Below are 11,701 nucleotides of genomic sequence, written 5' to 3'. Positions count from 1 at the left end.
CACAGCCCAGTTTGTCAACCTTTTATTCTTGCCATTTGATTGATCTACCAGCACATTCCCTTGACTTTCACAAGTTTATGGCTCTGGATTTATAGCCAAATGTCCCAGAGGTTGGTTGTATTCTCAGCTTTTATCATAGTTGTGATATTAATAAGCATCATATATGAAAAAAGGTGAAAAAACCTACCCTTTTCAGAGAACCTACTTATGTAATACAGCACCTTGCTAAGCACTGATAAGCATTTGTAGAGGAAGATAGAGAAGAAAATATCAAAGTTCTACAGAAATTACTCAAGCTCAGCTATGAGCTTCATGAGGGCAAGAATCCCGGAGGTTTTCTTTACCACCACATAGCCAACACTTAGCACAGAAGCTGGAATATTAGAGGTTTGGGATTTGAGGAAAGAAGGGTGGGATGGAGGAGGGGAGGGAGGGAAGGAAAGGTTTGCTTCTGAGCTGAATATGATAATGATCCAGAGACAATGGCCCAGGAACTTCTTAATGTCTAAAATTACATTTTAAGTTGTTTCCCTCACTAAAATATAAATGCCATCTAGGTCTCAAACTTTCTGTAAAGTCTATTAGAAACACAGATGCCCTGTGTAAATGGATTTCATGGACATCAAGGGAAAGAAGTAGTGCTAAGATGTCTGAATCATTACAGTCTGAACAGAAACAGACTATGGAATCAGAAGACCTGTAAAATGAACTCATTCTTCTAAAGTGTAAGTTCAGAGCCAAAGGCATGAGGAAAGAAAACAGTAAATCAACTCCTCCCAGCTTCTGGACTCAGACCCCTCAGAGATGTCAAGAGGAGCCAGGACTTCTACTAAAGAGCCAGAGGAGTTGAGAACGCCAGGTTGACTGTTTTTTTTTTTTTTTTTTTTAAGATTTTATTTACTTATTTGAGAGAGAGAGCAGGAGCAGGAGGAGGGGCAGAGGTACAAACAGACTCTCTGCTGAGCAGGGAGCCTGACTTGGGGTTGATCCCAAGACCCTAAGACCATGCCCTGAGCCAAAGGCAGATGCCTAACCAACTGAGCCACTCTGGTGCCCCAAGAACACCAGGTTCACTTTAATATAAAATGTAGGATGCCTCAGCTGATAGCTGGGAGACACACATGTTACCTCAGTTTATTCCCAAAGACAGAGGCAGGAGATGCCACCATCATGTCCATTTGACAGATGGGCTAAGGTTTAGGTAGCTTAACAAACCTGCAGCCAAGCAGCAGAACAAGGATTTGAACCAAAGGCCCTGGATCTGCTTCCCCACAGCTATGGGATATTACATACATACATACATATTCTCTTGCCCCGGACCAAGAAGAGAAAGAAATCATTGCCCTGTCTTGTAAAAGATGGTCTTCAAAGGCAAACACAGAAACTTTATCATTTTTGTGAGATGAAGCAAAGAATAGAACTTTCAAAGTTCAAGTACAAATAGAACAATTCCCCAAACAGAAATAAAGGCAAGGAAGCCGCTTGGCAGGAGAGCTACATCATCCTTGGATGTTCACACCATCATAATAAATTGCCCAAGCAAAAGTTTATTCATAGCAGCCCATAAAACCTGTAGTTACAAATTGCTAATACATGGATCTATTAGGAGGATTAGCCATCTAAATAAGAAAGAAAAGGAAGGCATCTTCATCCTTATAACTTATATTGAAGCTTAGAAAGCTAAAGAATTATAAAAAAAATTAAATAATGTTTCAACCTCCAAAAAACCGAATTTTCCAGATCATATGTGACATGACTATATCTCAGTCATGTAAGCAACAGTTTTCAAGCAACCATGAAGGGTTCCCTTGGTGACTTATATTTTAGAATAAACCAGAATGTATCTGAAACCTAGAATTTTGCTTTTAAAGGTAGTGGGGATGGGGGCAGCCCCGGTGGTGCAGTGGTTTAGCGCTGCCTGCAGCCCAGGGTGTGATCTTGGAGACCCTGGATCGAGTCCCACGTGAGGCTCTCTGTATGATGCCTGCTTCTCCCTCTGCCTGTGTCTCTGTCTCTCTCTCTATGAATAAATAAAATCTTTAAAAAATAAAAAATAAAGGTAGTGGGGATGGGAATAAAATATAACGAAAACCATATCTTACTTTAATGAGATATTACAGTGAGTCAGACATCCTAACATGTCTGATTAAAGAGATCCTTAATTCTAAGCATAGAATGAGCAGTAGGAAAAATTTGAAAATATTCCATTTATCCAGAAATCATCTGTACCTCTCTGAAAAACCATGAGTGAAATGAGAAAACCATTTTGCTGACAACAGGGGTTGCAGATCAGTCTGTTCCAGGTACTGAGCTCCTCATTATAAGAAAAGGTGCCCATTGCTCTCAGCACACACACACCTTATGTGTATAAAACAAAACAAAATAAAGGAGTTAGGGTGTGGACCACCAGTCCAGATGGTTTGTTTTATCAGTACACGGGTTGGTTCCTGGGGAAAATAAGCACGAAATAAGGCTCTTATGAAAATAAACCCCCATGTGTTTTTGAAGTTTGTTTTTAAGTCTCTCCTGCCCAGATTTACTAATACCTGGAGCTTGGATTTATTCAGAGCATTTGGCCAGGGGAAGGGTGTGGGGGATCTACTGAACCTCTGCAGGAGGTGAGGGGAATATCGAAAGCTGGAACCACCCTTTGATGCCATGAAAGCAACTTCTCCACCCTTCCTCCTTTCCCTCCATCTCGCCTGATCATGGAGGCATCTTCTACAGAGTTTTCCACTGCAGTCCTCCGGTAAAGTAAGACTCTGAGACTCTGATTCTGCTGCTTCCTTCACTCTATAATTTCCGAAACTACTTGGGTAACTTTTCTTTTTCCTGCATGGAAGTCCTTCTGTGCACCCATAAAATCCAGAGTAAATGTAGAGGACCCATTACTCTCTATCACTACATGTCCAAAGACTCTCCTACCAGATAAAATATCATTTATTCCTTTGCTTGTCATGAAATACAATGACTGAACCCATTCTCTATGCTCAGAAAAGAAAGTCAAACTCTGATCCACAAGGATGATTCATAGACAGCGAAAACCCTGGCAAATAAAGAACTCTATTGAGACGTACATTTGCAATGCCAAGTAAGCAGGTTTATTGAGAAAATACAGAGCGAGACAAGTTCCCTTCCTCAGAGGCACAGAAGCAGAAGCCAGAAGACACAGCAGCAAGGTCAAAACATGTTAAAACCACCAGAGACTGGGATATGGGGAGTAAAGCTTCTGGAAACATCCAGAGGCATATGCGCCACCAGTGATCAACCCTTAAAATAAGCTTGGTGCTAGCCAGAAAAATCATAGACTGCCAAAGGCAGCTTATTCAGAGCTAGCAGCCAAGCAGTCAGGCAGTCAGAACAGTGGTCAGCAATGAAGAGTTGTTCAGGGACAGGCAGCATGCTGGACGAGCCTGGAAACACCGCTGGCAGGTCCTGGAGTCTTGATTCGCTCACTGGCTCCTACACACTTAGCAAGTTCTTCGACAGCTGGACATGCAGGACCGCTGGTATGTCCTGGAGACCCCGCAGGCTGGTTGGCAGACAGTGGAGACTCCTCCCACTGGTTGGCACACAGTAGAGATGCCACCCACGGGCTGACAGCCCCTGGAGACAAAGGTGACTGGTCGGCTATAGGTAGTTGAGCAGGGATTGGAGACACAGGTGGTTTGTCGAGAGCAGGTCACCTGTCCAGAGCTGGAGCTGCAGGAATTTGGCTGGTAACAGGTTGGCTGGCAAACAGCAGACTCACAGGTAGTCCCCTGACAGTGGTCCAGGAGCCAGGAGCCAGTGTGGAAGGAACTGGGCAAATAGATGCCACTCAGGCAGTCAGCATCATGGGTAGAAGCTGTGGCAGCTGGAGCTACTGGGACAGTGCAGTGTCCTCCAATCGGCCTGGAAGAGCAGTTCCTTGGGGAACAGTTGAAGGACATGGTGCCAGAGAGAGAGAGCAGTGGGTAACTTGCTGAAGCTAGCTCCTGAATTGTGAATGTCCCTTCAGGTCCTGAGCTTTTATATATCCCTGCAGGTGGGTGGGGCTCCGCCCTGGTCTGCCTGGCCTCTTTGGCTCAGACCAGCATGCTTTAGAACATCTTGTGAATCTCTAGGTTAATTGTGTCTTGAGAAGCCTTCATCCTCATAAAGACAGTTTAGTAGTTTGGTAACTAAATCATAAGGCTTCTGTACTGCACTCGGTCTCAGGATTAAGAAGGTTACTTGACAGCTTCAAAGCTACAGGTCATCCCAGCCCACACTTTGTCCCTTATTCATCTCGCTTGGATACAATGAGTGGCGATCTGATGGTAACACCAAACATGCCACCATCCTACCATCACACACTCTCTCCCTTCCAGCCAGGACTCGTTACAAACCCACGCCCTGTTTGGTTTGTTGTTGGCACTTAATATGTTTTAAGTATAACTTAATCAGCCACTCTTCCATAGCTAACGGGGCTTCTAATAGGCATGGAACCTCCTTGAATAGGCTTCAAGATGACCATGAGAACACCTGTCAGGAAAAAGGACACAAGGACCTGGATTTAGAGTATGAGCTGGCTCAGAAGATAAATCAAGTGACCAGAGCAAGACACATTCAGGAAGGGTAGAGGGCAGTGGGACTCACCTATTATGTTCAAGCAGCAAAACAAATTAGAAACTAATTAAGTGGGTCTGTGTTTGTAGCCAAGTCCCTTTCTAAATAAATCGGATGAGCTTTATTCCTAAAATTTTTAGTCTAATAACAATAGATAAGAGTGACTCATAAGACTCATTAATATGCCAGTGAAACAGGCTTAAATTTTAAAATTATTATAATGTTAATTTAAAAGGGTACAGTGTCTTTCTCCCAAGATGCTCAATATACCCAAAAGAATTTTTTTTTTTTTCTGCACAGACACATATAGATAGCATGCATTTTTATCGTGGACAAACGAAAGGCTCTTGAAGGGACTGTCTACATCAGGGATATGGGGAGGAGCACGTAAACAAGCAGGCACTTAGTCAGTATTTGGTGATGGATGAATGTGTGGACAGTGCCCTATAATATTTAATTATTCTTTTTTATTCCTGGAGAAACCATATAAGGATATCATTCTCCTTTATCTCGTCTCCCTACAAGACAGTCAATTCTGAACACCTAAAAGGCCGATCCTCTCCACCTACCTGTTCACAACCATTCTGCCTCTGGCAAAATAAGCCACTTTAACATAGCTCACTGTCATAGCTTAAGGGGTCAGGGATATTTCTACATCAAAACAGCTGTAAGACCAAACTTGTGTTGTAAACTGGCTTATGGGGCGGGCGGGGGGGGGGGGGGTAGGAGAGAGGGACAATCAAGGATTTACATAGTTTTGAGGGCTACAGATAGGCTATGTTTTAGACATCCACAAAGTAAACAGCTTTATGTTAGGACTCATTAGAAGTCCCTTTGCAAGAGGCTTCATCCATCACTACTCATTACTCTAAAGCCATGTCGGAAGCTCCCCAAGTTTCTAATTGGAAGCCAGTAACACACCCAAATAAGACAGTGCTGTGCTGTGAGCTGTATTATAATTCCCAGGGATCAGACCAATTCTCCCTCAGTGACTCGCAGCGTGTTCTCAGGCCAAGGGAGAAGTTAACAAGATGACTGCTTTCCACAATGTTATAACTATGCTCTTCCCACTTTGGGGAATGTCCCAGTTAGTGTTTGAAGGTCAGAGTCCCTGGTCACAGGGGCTGGCTTCCTTGTTTTAAATAGATGAGTAGTTTACAGGCTTCTACCAGCTATGAATTCATTGCCTGCGATGGAAAAGTACTTAATCATGCAAATTAATCGAGTGACAGAAGCAAAAAGGAGAGTCAGTAGTAAGGTTACCCAGAAGTTTGGTTTGCAGGACCCACTGCCACATTTCTGAGATGGTAGAGATTTTTGTATATCATTACTCTGTCCTGATTCCTCTTTTCCACTGAAAGTTGAAAATTGCAAATAAAAGGATCTTAGAAAATCTCTTCCATCGTTTTTAGGAGAAAAGGAAATTAACATTTTTTTGTGCACATGACCCTCCTCCAGGCAGCGAGTTAGAGGCTTTCCATTCTCCATCACTTTAAATGCTTCCAGCAACCCTATGGAGCAGGTATCATATCACGCAAAGGAGCTAACGTTCAGGGAGGTTGAATGCCTTTCCAAGATCACACAGTTTATATTTGACTAATTTGAGATTCAAGTAAGACAGAGCCATGAACTACCAACCTGCACTGGGTATATTTAAATATGATGAGATGCCTTCATTAAAGCTGCAGCAAAAAGTTCTAAAAAGAACCAATCGATCGATGTTCCATTAATGATACTACAAAGAATATAGTCTTCATTTCTCTTCCAGTTTCTCAATAACAAAAAATAAATAAAACTTTTAAATAGTAAGCTAAAAGCACTGCTGTCCTTGTACTTCATGTGTTGTTTCATTTATACACCTTTGACAATTTTTCCTTCATTAGAATGAAATGCAAGGTTACTACAAAGCAAGCAGGAAAAGACAGAGAGCCATCAATAGCTTGGAGCCACAATTTGAAATTACAATTATCTACAACAGCAAAGACTTGCAACTAATTGTTCAGCAACAGCGGAGAAGTGAACTGAGTTTGTAGGTCTAAGTTGGAAGACCTTTTGGAAAAAAACAACAGGATTCACAAACTCTGAAATCATTACATAGGTAGTCTACATATAGACTACATATAGTCTACATGGAAGACTACCTAAGTAGTCTTCTTCCACTCACAAAGTACCCCAAATCAATTATTTCATTCAGTAATTAAATCTTAGGGACCTACTCAACAGATTGCTATTTGACACCTGCAAAAGGGCAGGCAGGCTCTCTAGGTAACAGCTAAGACTGGTGTCTTACACTATCCACCGCAGAATGAGAAAAGCTACTAATGCCCATGTGCATTCTATTTTTAGTTGCAACCACTTAGACACATCATTTTGACTGACTATAAGTTGCAAAAGTGAAGAAACTCCACACAATTCTACAACCTTGTTAAATGAGATCAACAAATCATCCCTTCGTAGGCATGTAAGAAGGATCTGGCCAGCAGCTATCACCGTGTAGTTACATGCAACATGAAGTTTCAACTCCGGGAAAAGCCTTAGGAGGATTATCCTCATGTCTGTAGAGTGTGAAGTGAGGGAGGTGTGGTGAGAGCTGGTGAGGAGTGATTAAAGACCTGCTACCCATTATCTTCATCACTGATGGAGAATTTGCTCTCGTTTGTAAAAAAAACAACCTAAGCCTTATACAATAATTATCGCAGGCTGCAACTGAGCAATTCTTTCATTCAAAACTGAATCACAGCAATCACTTACAAGGCCAAGCGTTTGAGAATAAAATGAATTAAGCATGTGTGGGAGGCTGAACGTTTGATATGCAAGAAGCATATTATTCATCACAAAGTTGGTAATAATGTTGACCAATGCCAGTTCAAAAAACCTACTTAGTCTTCATCAATGGGAGAAGAGTGGACTTGCTGAAAAATTAATAAATATAAAATGAGATTTTGTCATTCTGTATTTTTCCAGGATGCTCACACTCTCAAATTGAAGCTATTCATTATCTCTTAAGAAATATAAAAAAGGAACTCAAAATTTAAGCACAGAACATAATGGCTGTTTTAAAAATTAAATACATCTTGGCTGAATTGTTCTGCCTTTTTTTTTTCCTCCACTTCACACAGACCTCTGAGTTGAATCACCAGAATCCTTATTAACCAAGACATTATGAACCCCCAAAGGCTGAGTGATTTGCACCACAAAACGGAACTGAAATTTATTTTCCAAACTCTTTTCAAAAAGCATTAATCACAGAACGTCTGAGTCTTTGGGACTGGAGGGCAGAAAGCAGAAGGTGAGAGACACAAATGAAAACCAGCCAAATAACTTCTGCGTTTAGAACTTGAAAATACCAGTCACCAGCTACATGACTTCTATAAAAATAAACCTTCCAAGGACAGTGTCAAGGCTGAAAAATCCTAAATTAAACCACCATTCTCTTACTATTGATACCTGTCTGCAAATTCATGTAATTTTTCATATGTGCCTCCACTGGGGATCAAAATCAGGGTGCTGTCAACAAAAATGAGCAGAATCTCAAGTTTGGGGTATGACACACTGTCATGTGGGAGGGTCCCATGTGTATGTAGCTGGCATTGTTCCCTTCCCAGTCTTTCAATACGAGAGGTAAACCCGGTTGTGACCAGATATGAGTAATGTTTTTGTATAGGCCTGAGACAAAAGACTCCAAATCATTCTAAATGTGTTATCCTTCCCTGATTCAGGATTGCTGAGGACCTACCAGGTGCATAGCAGGATCAGGATGCTAGGAGCTAGGTAGGACACAGAAGCGTAAAGTAGATCTGCTCTTGGCATCACCTAGCTGACCTAGTTGTTGGTTGGCAACTCTCTCAGAGCTTCCCAAATCGCCTCCCCCCACCCCAATGCGGAGGGCAGGGAGAGAGCAAAGAGTGAGGCGGGCCACTCCAACCTGGCAGGTAGCAAGTTTTAATGAGCAAAGGGAACTTATATAGAAGGCTTGTCTTGGGCGGCAGCAAGACGAATGGTACCCGCATCCGCCCACCAAATCTTAAAAGTTGATAAAGAGGCCTTAACCGGGTTCATTCACACATGTTGTGTAGGTGTTCTCAACACCATATCATTATCTCAAGGCTGTGTCCTTGAAGCAGCCTCTGGGAGTGGGAGAGGACAGCAGAACCCACATCAAAGGATAGGGGAGGGGGTGAGGAGACTCTGAGTGCCCGAGTCCAGCTCTCGGGTCAGTCGGTGGTCATGTCTTTTCAGTGACCTTCCCAACACCCATGCTTTTGTGCTTTCAACACATTCCTGCCTCCCTGGTCCCATATGCCTGATTAGGAGCGTAGTGTGGGCCAGCACTACCTCACGCTAATAATTAGACTATCAGAACTGGGTCTTAAAGTCCAATGCTGTCCTCTGACTGATAACAAAAGTAAGTCCCAGACAGGGAGTATCTTTGTCAAGTGTATCAGATCTTCTTGTGGGTTGGTTCAAACTCGTGTCATTCCATTTCTTAGTACTTTCTTGCACAGGCTAAGCCAGCTCCATGGGGGTGCACCAGTACACCGCTTCTTCATGTCAAGGTCATTTGTCTACTTCTTGCTTCTTGTCCTGTGTCTCCTCTATGTCATGGCAAGGGAAGCCTATGCCGATCCACTCTATGCCCTGGGCCCACCCAGAAGTGGATCGATGCTTAAGCAATGGGGAATGCAAACCAATGGGCAGATCCTTCCACCTTCGGAACTCCAGGTAGACAGGTGTGAAATTCTTCCAAAAAGTCCCCTGGAATCGCACATGAGTTGTTCACGATCGTGGCCAACTTGCTAAAACTTTCTTGTGGTGTCTTTCCCCTCCTCTGTGTCACTCCCCATGTGCTGCAGTCCCTGAAATAAAATTTCCAAATGAACTATTTCAAGCCCTGCTTTTAGGGGAAATCAGACCAAGACACCATGTTTCAAACACTTTCCATTTGAAAGATTAAAAAAAAAAAAAAAAAAACAGTCCTAAACCCTAACTCAGAGCCCCTAACGAAACATCCATGTCTCTATCTATGCAACCCTAGGAAAAATCTTGTATGCAAACTGAGCATCAAACAAGTAACAGTTTGATTTCCAGAGGAGTTTCTGTAAAGAGCAAATAAAAAACTACAAGATTTCTTAAACACAGCTAGATCATGCGCAGATTATAAAAATTTCCTCCAAGTAATGCCAATCACACTGTGTTATTTCAATATAGGCTAGTCCCTAAGAACTGACACCCCAAACACATTATTATTGTCAGTTTGATATCACAGTTGTTTTTCAAGATTTAGGACCCATTTTTCCCAAAGTGAGATGTGAGCTAACTATGAAATGCAAGATCATTTTAGGTAATAAATGGATAAATACTTTTTACTTTTAATTGTCACATATTTATTTTCAAATGTATTAATAAAATATGGCTGAATTATCTAAGGCACAATTTTATGGATATCATTACATAGGTTGAGGCTGAAGCAAGCTTTTTTGTTTAGAAAGTGAGTTAATATAAATAAGAGTATTAATTGGATAATGATGAACTTGATATAAAAATATGGCAAAAATGTTAGCATAAGAATCCTGATGGTGTTTTAAAAATATTTAAATGGTTTAATGGTGTACTAAGATGGTTGAATAAATATCTAAATAATAAATATTTTAAGTGGTTTCATAAATATTTTTAAAAATTCAACTCACTCTGTATTCAGAAAATGTGACCACTTAATAAGACCCGCTCACACATGCATATATATTCCAAAAGACCCCTCTCTCTCTTCTGCTTATCAATTACTTTGTGACAAATTATCCCAAAACTTAATGGCTAAAACAGCAATTATTGTGCCCTGGGGTTCTGTGGCTCAAGACGTTGGGCAAAGCACAGCAAGGCTGGGTTGCCTCTGCTGCCCACACATGGAAGAGATGGGGCATCTGGGGGCTTATTCACTTGAAAGCTCATTCACTCCCTTACACTGGCAGCTGAGATACCCATGCGTGGCCCTTCATGTGACCACGAAGGACTTCTCCAACATAGTGGCTACTTTCAAAAGCCAGAGTCCCGGAAGAGAGAATTAGGATGAAGCTTTAGCGTTTCTTCTGACCTGGGCTTCACAGTCATGGGGCATTCCTTTTTCCACATGCTCTGTCACAGGTGTCCCAGAGGCTCATGTCTAGGGGAAGGCAAAATAGACTCCTTGTTGGTGAGGGAGGAACAAAATTCTAGCTGAGTAAATGGGACTGAAAATGTCATTTTGGCCACGAAATCAAAATTACTGTGCTGATAGAGTTGCCAGGATGCCAGAACTAAAAATCTCTGTGAGAGACTTCGTTTCCTCTCAGAAAATCTGAATTTCACGTTCTTCTTTATTAGATTGTTCAAAGTGAATAGGTGGTTCATTACCTCCATGAATCTCCTGTGATGGGGACTCCTATAAGAATTAGTACCTGTGCATTAAACAGCTCTCTCTGACTCCCCAGTTTGACAAGCCTTTGCCTTGGGATACCAGTCACTTAGCTGCAGGTGTATGCTCCAAAGGCAGTGAGTCTAGCTAAAGGCAGTCCTCAGTGCTTCAGGTAGCTTCAGCCCCTCGAAATACTCTTTCTTCTGGTTTTATTTCTCATGAAACACTATGAAACTCCAGAATCTATGGAAAACATGTGAATTCAAGGCCTTCCACAACAGAAGTAGTAGTGAGACACATGGGACCCCCAGGCGTTACTCAAAACTATGGGAACTCTACCAATCTAGGTCAGCCCTTGGAAGACTAAGGCAGTGTTAGATTTTCAGTGAAATTGCTTTGCAATTTGTTGTGGATTGAAAATTATGAAGGTGGAATTAACACTAGAAATACTCAATACCAGCAGTAATGCCAGAAAGAGTGAATTGTTCCCAACTACCAGACTGCCCTTTCATTTTTGGCCTCAATTTTATATTCTAAGAGCTGGTGTCCACAGGATGTCTCTTACTGTTACTGAATTCCTATTATTTAGGGATAGGGTGAAACAACACAAGTATCTTTTGTGTTTTAAGATAATGTCTTTCCCCACATGCAATTTAGCCATAGTCAAGATGGCTGCTCAAGGTCAAGGCTCAGTCTTCTTAAACTAACCATAGACTATTGCTC

General features: G+C 41.9%; 1 protein-coding gene across 2 annotated transcripts in view; it reads right to left on the bottom strand.

Annotated features, from left to right (window-relative positions):
• Window positions 1–3,087: 3,087 nt before the first annotated feature.
• LOC121479533 (keratin-associated protein 11-1) overlaps window positions 3,088–11,701 on the bottom strand; it is a 32,687-nt gene continuing 24,073 nt past the window's right edge. For both annotated transcript variants that reach the window (XM_041735204.1, XM_041735206.1), the window contains one exon: window positions 3,088–4,506. In XM_041735204.1, coding sequence (XP_041591138.1) covers window positions 3,471–3,932 — 462 coding nt within the window. In that variant the 5' untranslated portion in view covers window positions 3,933–4,506 and the 3' untranslated portion in view covers window positions 3,088–3,470. The remainder of the gene's footprint in view (window positions 4,507–11,701) is intronic.

The sequence above is a fragment of the Vulpes lagopus genome, chromosome 20 (assembly GCF_018345385.1).
Source record: "Vulpes lagopus strain Blue_001 chromosome 20, ASM1834538v1, whole genome shotgun sequence".
NCBI classification, from domain to species: Eukaryota; Metazoa; Chordata; class Mammalia; order Carnivora; family Canidae; genus Vulpes; species Vulpes lagopus.
The sequence above is the reverse complement of the archived record's forward strand: the minus strand, read 5'-3'. Positions and strand labels throughout refer to the sequence as shown.